Source organism: Carcharodon carcharias, assembly GCF_017639515.1.
Source record: "Carcharodon carcharias isolate sCarCar2 chromosome 24 unlocalized genomic scaffold, sCarCar2.pri SUPER_24_unloc_5, whole genome shotgun sequence".
Taxonomy (NCBI): domain Eukaryota; kingdom Metazoa; phylum Chordata; class Chondrichthyes; order Lamniformes; family Lamnidae; genus Carcharodon; species Carcharodon carcharias.
In genome coordinates this window covers 316,453-325,214 of record NW_024470618.1, presented here as the reverse complement: position 1 = coordinate 325,214, position 8,762 = coordinate 316,453, and the positions used below count along the sequence as shown (strand labels likewise).

Below are 8,762 nucleotides of genomic sequence, written 5' to 3'. Positions count from 1 at the left end.
GTAAAGGAAAACCGTTATTAGGAGTGGGTGGTTTTTATTTTTGCATCTAAAATGTAAATCAATACGAGTTTGGAGAATCTGTACAGCACCTGTTTCCTCATAGAATCTGTGAATTTCTGCGGTTATGTTGCAGTTGCTTCTGACGGCCACTAGTAGCGACTAATCTACGGTACTGCGAAACAATAACAGAATTACCTGGAAAAACTCAGCAGGTCTGGCAGAATCGGCGGAGAAGAAAAGAGTTGACTTTTCGAGTCCTCATGACCCTTCAACACACAACTGATCTTTCTTTACAAGAAGAGGGAAATATAAGCTGGTTAAAGGGAGGGGGCGGGGGGCGGGGGGGAGTGGGGGGGGGTGGGGTTGTTGGAATAGGAGCAGATCATCAAAAGATGTCACAGACAAAAGAACAAAAGGACACAGAGGCGTTGAAGTTGGTGATATTATCTAAACGAATGTACTAATTAAGAATGGATGGTAGGGCACTCAATGTACAGCTCTAGTGGGGGTGGGGGAGCATAAAAGATTTAAAAATAATGGAAATAGGTGGGAAAAGAAAAATCTATATACATTATTGGGAAAAAAAAGGAAGGGGAAGAAACAGAAAGGAGGTGGGGATGGAGGAGGGAGCTCAAGACCTAAAGTTGTTGAATTCAATATTCAGTCTGGAAGGCTGTGAAGTGCCTAGTCAGAAGATGAGGTGCTGTTCCTACCGGTTGCGTTGAGCTTCACTGGAACAATGCAGCAGGCCAAGGACAGACATGTGGGCAAAAGAGCAGGGTAGAGTGTTAAAATGGCAAGCGAGAGGGAGGTTTGGGTCATTCTTGCGGACAGACCGCAGGTTTCCATTACAAGCCTACCGTTCCACAGCTACCTCGACTACAGCTCCTCACACCCCGCTTCCTCTAAGGACTCCATCCCATTCTCTCAGTTCCTTCGCCTCCGTCGCATCTCTTCTGATGCTGCTACCTTCAAAAACAGTCCCTCTGACATGTCCTCCTTCTTCCTTAACTGAGGTTTTCCACCCACGGTCATTGACAGGGCCCTCAACTGTGTCCAGCCCATCTCCCGCGCATCCGCCCTCACGCCTTCTTCTCTCAGCCAGAAACATGATAGGGTCCCCCTTGTCCTCACCTATCACCCCATCAGCCTCCGCATTCAAAGGATCATCCTCTGCCCTTTCTGCCAACTCCAGCATGATGCCACCACCAAACACATATTCCCTTCACCCCCCCGTCAGCATTCAGTAGGGATCGTTCCCTCCGGGACACCCTGGTCCACTGCTCCATCACCCCCTACTCCTAAACCCCCACCTATGGCACCTCCCCATGCCCACGCAAAAGATGTAACACCTGTCCCTTCACTTCCTCTCTCCTCACCATCCAAGGGCCCAAACACTCCTTTCAAGTGAAGCAGCATTTCACTTGCATTTCCCCCAACTTAGTCTACTGTATTCATTGCTCCCAATGCGGTCTCCTCTACACTGGAGGGACTAAACGTAAACTGGGTGACGGCTTTGCTGAACACCTGCAGTCTGTCCACAAGAATGACCCAAACCTCCCTGTCACTTGCCATTTTAACACTCCACCCTGCTCTCTTGTCCACATGTCTGTCCTTGGCCTGCTGCATTGTTCCCGTGAAGCTCAACGCAAACTGGAGGAACAGCACCTCATCTTGCGACTAGGCACTTTACAGCCTTCGGGACTGAATATTAAATTCAACAACTTTAGATCTTGAGCTCCCTCCTCCATCCCCACCCCCTTTCTGTTTCTTCCCCCTTCCTTTTGTTTTTTTTCCAATAATTTATAGAGATTTTCCTTTTCCCACCTATTCCCATTATTTTTAAATCTTTTATGCTCCCCCACCCCCACTAGAGTTATACCTTGAGTGCCCTACCATCCATTTTTAATTAGTACATTCGTTTAGATAATATCACCAACTTCAACACCTCTGTGTTGTTTTGTTCCCTTGTCTGTGACATCTTTTGATGATCTGCTCCTATCCTAACACCACCACCCCCCCTCCACTTCTCCCCACCCCCACCTTAAACCAGCTTATATTTCCCTCTTCTTGTAAAGAAAGATCAGTTGTGTGTTGAAGGGTCATGAGGACTCGAAACATCAACTCTTTTTTTCTCTGCCGATGCTGCCAGACCTGCTGAGATATTGCAGGTAATTCTGTTTTTGTTTTGGATTTCCAGCATCTGCAGTTTTTTGTTTTTATCTATGGTACTGCGAAGTTCACAGAACAGAAAGATGGGCACAACAATGTTTCAGTTTATGTGGGATTTAGACATGGGCATCTTACAGGCAGCATTAAAGTGGAGGCAGACACCGCTGACCACGTTTGAAATTGAGTCGTTACCTGCTTCCATTGATTGCATCCGGCAGTACCTTAATGGGCTATAGGACCGAGAAAGTAAAAACAAACAAGAATTATGGCTCAGTCCCGTGTGTTGCATGGCATGTGACATAAGATAACTCTTAGACACTCCTTGCAGTCTGGATGTCCAGGTGTGCTGGAAGTGAACCCGGCTTGACCAGCTTGAGCCACGGACTTCGGAGCTTGAGCATCAACTGGAGACACAGCGCTGCATCCGCGAAGCTGAGGGTTACGTTTATAGCATGTTCTTAGATGTGGTAACTCCGCAGTTTAAGGAAGTGCAAGTCAGAGAGGGAATGGGTGACCACCAGTCGGAAGAAGGGATGCAGGCAGGTAGAGAGGAAAGAGTGCATCTCGTCCGATAACCTTTTTTTTACATTGAAAAATTTTAAGCGTTAAGGTTCCTTAGGAGCGTGCAGCCAGAGACAAGTTCAAAGCACTGCGGGTGGCTCAGCTGCACAAGAGCAAGAGTGGTAGGAGATTCAATAGTGAGGGGTGCAGTCCGGCTCTTCTGCAGCCGTAGATGTGACTCCAGGGTGGTGTGTTGCCTCACTGATGACATGGTCAAGTATGGCTTTGTCAAGGTGAGATCATGCCTAACTAATTTGATTGATTTTTCTGAGGAGGTGGCAAGTTGTGTCGATGAGGCTAGTGCAGTTGATGTAGTCTACATATACGTCAGTGAGGCTTTTGAAAAGGTCCTGCATAAGATAATGGTCAAGAAGGTGAGAGCCCATGGGATACAGGGCAATTTGGCAAATTGGATCCAAAATTGGCTTCGTGGCAGGAGGCAGTGGGTGATGGTCAAAGGTTGTTTTTGCAATTGGGTCCGGCGGTGAGTGGTGTACCACAGGGATTGGTGCTGGGACTCTTGCTGTTGTACTGCGTACATTAATGATTTGGTTGTGAATATAGGAGGTATGATCAATGAGTTCACAGATGACACGAAAATTGGTTGTGTCGTAAATGGTGAGGAGGAAAACATTAGATTACAGTACAATATAAATGGGCTATTAAGCTGGGCAGAGCAGTGGCAAATGGAATTTATTCCTGAGAAATGTGGGCTGATTCATTTTGGGAGGACTAAAACAACAAGGGAATACACAATGAATGATAGGACCCTAAGAAGCACAGAGGACCAGAGGGGCCTTGGTGAACATGTCCAATAATTCTTGGCGGCAGCTGCAGAGGAGGATAAGGTAGTTAAGAAGACAAATGGGATGCTTTCATTTATTAACCGAGGCATAGAATATAAGAGCAGGTTATGTCGGAGCTGGATAAAACGATAGTTATGCCACAGCTGGACTACTGAGTGCAGTTCTGGTTGCCACGTTATAGGAAGAAAGTGATTCCACTGGAGAGGATGCAAAGGAGATTCACCAGGATGTTGCCTGCGCTGGAGTGTTTCAGCTATAAAAAGAGACTGGGTAAGCTAAGGCTGTTTTCCTTAGAACAGAGAAGAGGGAGTGAGAAACTGAGAAAGGTATGCAAAAGTATGAGGCGCATAGATAGTGTAGATAGGAAGGAACGTATCCCACTAAGGGAGGTGTCAATAAACAAGGGCATCGATTTAAAATAACAGGAGGAGGTTTAGAGGGGATTTGAGGAAAACTATTTTCACCCAAGAGGGTGGTTGGAATCTGGAACACCCAGCCTGGGGAGGGGGGAGGGGGGGGGGTTTGCTGGTGGCGACGGTGGTAGAGGCAGCAAAGCTCAACATTTAATAAGTATTTAGATAAGCACTTGAAACACCATTGCATACAGGGCCAAGTGCTGGAAATTGGATTAGAATACATAGGTGCTTAATGGCCGGCACGGGCACGATGGGCCGAAGGGCCTATTTCTGTGCTGTATATCTCTATGACTCATGGAGTCAATTGTTAAAGGAAATCGTGACGCCATGTGACGAGGCATAGTTGCAACTGCGTCAGTGAGCATGTCATTGCTGTGTAAGCGCTGTTTGATAGCACCGTCCATCACTTTACTGATAAGCGAAAGGACTGTGATTGGCGGACAAGATAATTTGAAGAAGCACACGAACTGTTCTCACACTAGGGCCGGTACTTTGTATTGATTTTTCATACATTATTACCAATTAAAAAATAAATATCCAAGGAGATTTCAACACATAAATGAGTTATTCCACGAACTTCGATTGTGTTGAGAAATACACGAACTGTCTAATTAGAAACAATGTGAAAGGGTGTATAGGGGGAAGGCAAAAGTATTTACCTTGAAGCAGTGGACGTTAGAGATAGTAATGGCTAATTAAAAATACAAAGGTCGACAATGTAAGGGACACTAGTTGACTGTCAGTTAGAAATAAAGGAACACAATAACTCCACACTTACAAACAGGGTGAGGGAATTACATTCACTTGCAATGGAATTTGACACAGTACACTAAAGGGTTAGCCATTTTCACTTTTTAACGTGTTAATTGTGGATGCTGTAGTTGATTATACATTGATGTTTGATTGTAGATGGTTGCTGATGAATCGCTGCTTGACATAATTAAAACGTCTACCTGCTGCCCGACTCCTGCGTCAAATGGTGTCCCCTGTTTTAATACAGTTAAAAGAAAATGTAGCTGTTGCACAGGAGCTAAAGAGGTTCGTCGCCTGTTCCCCAAAGCTGACTGCACGTCGGATTGGCAGCGCCTGGCCGCCACGGGTCCTGCAACATTCTAGACTTTGGCTTTCGGATTATGTGGAACATTAAAGTGTGACGGCTAAAGAGTTACGTCACCACACTCAACAAATGAAGCTCATTCACAATTGAAGTTCAAAGTAAGGTTTACAATAACATTCTTGAGCACTGAGGTGATGTGCCATAAGTTTACTAAGGATGCAACAAAACACAAACGGGAAGTTGAAACTACAATCACACCAAGCTTCTGTTGGTGGGCGACCCAAGTGCTGAGCTCAGTATTTGAGGCCGTATAGAGAGTAAAGTGTTGAGTCAGTATACGTTTTTGTCCGCCTGCTAGACAATGTGCCCAATATGCTTTGCATGATTGCATTAAATATAAGATAAGACATCGACAAACACAATGTATTTAGTTTATTTAACTGCTAATTTCACTCCTGATAGACGTCCATAAATTAACATTTTTGCAGTAAGTCTGTTCTTGTTTTTGTATCTGTCATATTAAATAAGATGGCTCATGTCCAGATGTTTCCTTAGAAGAACGACACAAGACGTTTTACAACACGGTTATCAAATCAGTTAAACTCACTTAAAATAGTTTAATTGTAAGCAATGGATGTATGAAATGAAGACAGTAATTATTTCATTCTAGAAATGACGAGTGTTGCAGAGCAGGCTGAGGCCATTCTAAAAGTACTTTCTATGGACTTATACTTCCCCTTAAATGCGCAAGGGCGATGGTTAATATTACTGCAAAAAAAAAGAAAAACCACCATAGTTTGAACGCACTGTAGGATAGTCTGATCCACCTTTAATTTACATTGCCTGTTATTGAGATTAAAGTAGTTAAAGTCAACACAAACCAAATATCCTCAAGATCTTATATTTACCACGACCTTTATTATGCCTCCGTCCTCTAGTCGCTCGTTTAATGAATTACACTCTTCAGAAACAGATTAAGCATTTCATTTAGGAATTTGGCTTTCGCTCGGAACCGTTCTTTTGAACATCTTAATCATTCTGGGCGCTTCGTGATCATTTTCACCTACAAAAGTGCCTCAAGATTATGCAGTGCATTGTATTCAATACAGAAAAATAATATCCTTTCTAGTTAGCTAGGAATATATATGGGGTGGGGGAGGAAAGGCTGCCTATATTTATGTTTTTGGAACATGCCCCTTCATTACCCCGATGTTCAGGATACTGTCCAAGATATCAAAGTTAATACGCACATAAATCCGTATAAACAAGGAAACAACCATCTACTACAGGAATATCATTTAACTGTCTTAAATGCACTTCCCTGGCACACACTAGTTTGGTTATTGATATCTGATTGAATTTATTTGTCGAGTAGTGCCCATCTGGTTTACAGTCAGGACGACCTGAGGAAATGTGCAGATAGCTTCCGTTATTTGAGGGATCAAGAACTAAATGTCAGATATAAAATATTCAATGTCAGAAGGATTTAGGGTTGATGGTGAAGAATGATCTTCACGTGGAGAACTAGGAGCTGGTGGAATTCGCTGAGATAGGGAATATACCAAAATAGAGAGGAAAATAAATGTGTTGATAACTGAAAATAAGCAGGTGATGCTCATACAAGGCATGTAAAATTATTGGGACTAGTTACTTGGCTGGAGGGTGAAGGCGCACAGGGGTTGTCTGGTTGGAATGAATTGTTCCCCCGTTATAAAATACCGACATTTTCACGACCAATCGAAGGTTAATGATAATAACTGCAAGAGATAGAACGTCACATTGATGAGGCAATTTCCTGCTGCCTCCATAATTATATAGTGATCAGGAGACACGACCCTCTTCTATTACCCCAGGAAACAATAGACAGCGCAAACTGATGGGGCACCAAGGTTTGTAACATTCACACCAATATTACAAGTAAACAATGAGGAACTAAAATTTAAACACCCATTTCGTTGTTACTATCCTAAAGAAATCTATCAATTGACAGAAAGCAGAATATTATTCATGTAGCTGAAATGTAAGACAGTAAACGCTGACTCCCATATATTCGATTCCATATCTGAACATCAAGCATGACAGTTCCCTTTGAAACTTTGATGAAAATTGGAAGGTTTCAGCTGGAAATTGAGCGGTACAGTCTCGGAGAGCGGTAGTATGAAACACACGGCACTAAATTCAGGAAATGTTTTTTGATGTCTGTTCATCTTCAATGACAACAATCTTCTTTGATCCAAACGGAAAGGTGGCCATCACAGAAGGAATACACTGGAGGTAATTGTGCTTTAACTTGGGCAGGAAGTTTGGGTTTCATTTTTCAGGTATTTAACTAATGACAAAAGAAATTTCCAAGGAGATTTCACCACATTAATGAGTTCTTCCCTGAACTTCGTTTGTGTCGCTGCATAAATGCACGTGTTTGTACAAGACTTCAACTGAGTGAGCATATATCCGGTCTCATTGGCAATAAATGCAGCATCTGTATATTCTGGTTGGATATGTACGACCAGGGCATCAGTCCACTGACTCACCACCGATGTCAGACTCAACAAAATAAAATTGGCCGACACGGCAAACAGCAGAATAATAGATTTCCTTCGGCTCTCCATCTCTGGATCGCGCTGGTTCCCGGTCCTGGGAGCCCGGAGCTTCCTGCGCGCAATATTCGTTACTACAATGCGCCTGACCGTTAAGCAATTAAACATTAATATCAAAGCAAATGGAACCAATGAAAACAAAAAACTTTGCAATCTGAAGTAGGCTCCGCCTGCAGGCGATCTGAAAAAGGCCACACTGGGGATGAAGCCCCACTGAATATTGTTAATTATTAGTTTATGTTCAAATGCAAACCAAAAAGGGATGTTCTCTAAGCACATAAGTACAGAAACAATTGTTATGACGATGGACGCAGTTCTCACTGTGCAATACCTGGTTTTCAGTTTCTCACAGCATATAGCTACAAACCGGTCAAATGTGAAGCAGACTGTAAGCCACACGGACAAACCGACGTTGGTACAAGTCATGTACAACATAAGTTTGCAAATAACAGTGTAGGAGAGGAATGAAAATGGAAAGCGTTGCCGGAAAATTTGATGAGCAATTCTATTGACAAGCGTGGCCAGTAGATCCACTGCTGCCATGGCCACCATATAGGTAGAGATACTTTTGGAAAGGTGGCAATTTCCTCGGCAGAGAGTCACTATTGTCAGTAGGTTCACTGTAAAGAAAGAGAGAGAAGACTAAATAAGAAACTCAGAAACGACTGGCCACATATTGTGGGGCAATGTACCGATGTGTTTCAAACTACAATTGGGAGCACGGTTTCCTTTTAGAATATTGGGCAAGCATTGATGACATTTATTTCGAATCAAATAAATCATTCAAAACTGATTGCCCTTCATACAAAATTAGTTCCAAAGGTAGCAGTTCGGATTCAGGAAGGGGAATGGTAAAAGAGAACGACCCACACCATCGAGAGCCAGATGTGCATAACTGCTGACAGGGGTCGTGTAGCAGGTGTCGTGGGGTACAGTGGGGGGAGCGAGGGAATCGTTGGCTGTGGGGCGGTGGTGGTAAAGGGGTTGCGATTTGGGGCGATGTTGTAAAACATTAGTCATAAGTCAATCTGTCATTCTCCTACAGCCATTTGTTTTCCATGATTAACACTGTTAAAACGCAGGCTCTTCCACGCCTGTGCGATTGGGGAAAGATGGGCTTTAAATAGCAACACATGCAACTAATATTTACAAC

General features: G+C 43.5%; 1 protein-coding gene across 1 annotated transcript; it reads right to left on the bottom strand.

Moving 5' to 3' along the window:
* Positions 1–7,297: 7,297 nt before the first annotated feature.
* Positions 7,298–8,161, bottom strand: LOC121273554 (probable G-protein coupled receptor 139). Its single transcript, XM_041180726.1, has one exon. It carries the CDS (start codon positions 8,159–8,161, stop codon positions 7,298–7,300), a length of 864 nt encoding a protein of 287 aa, XP_041036660.1.
* Between the last annotated feature and the right edge of the window lie 601 nt (positions 8,162–8,762).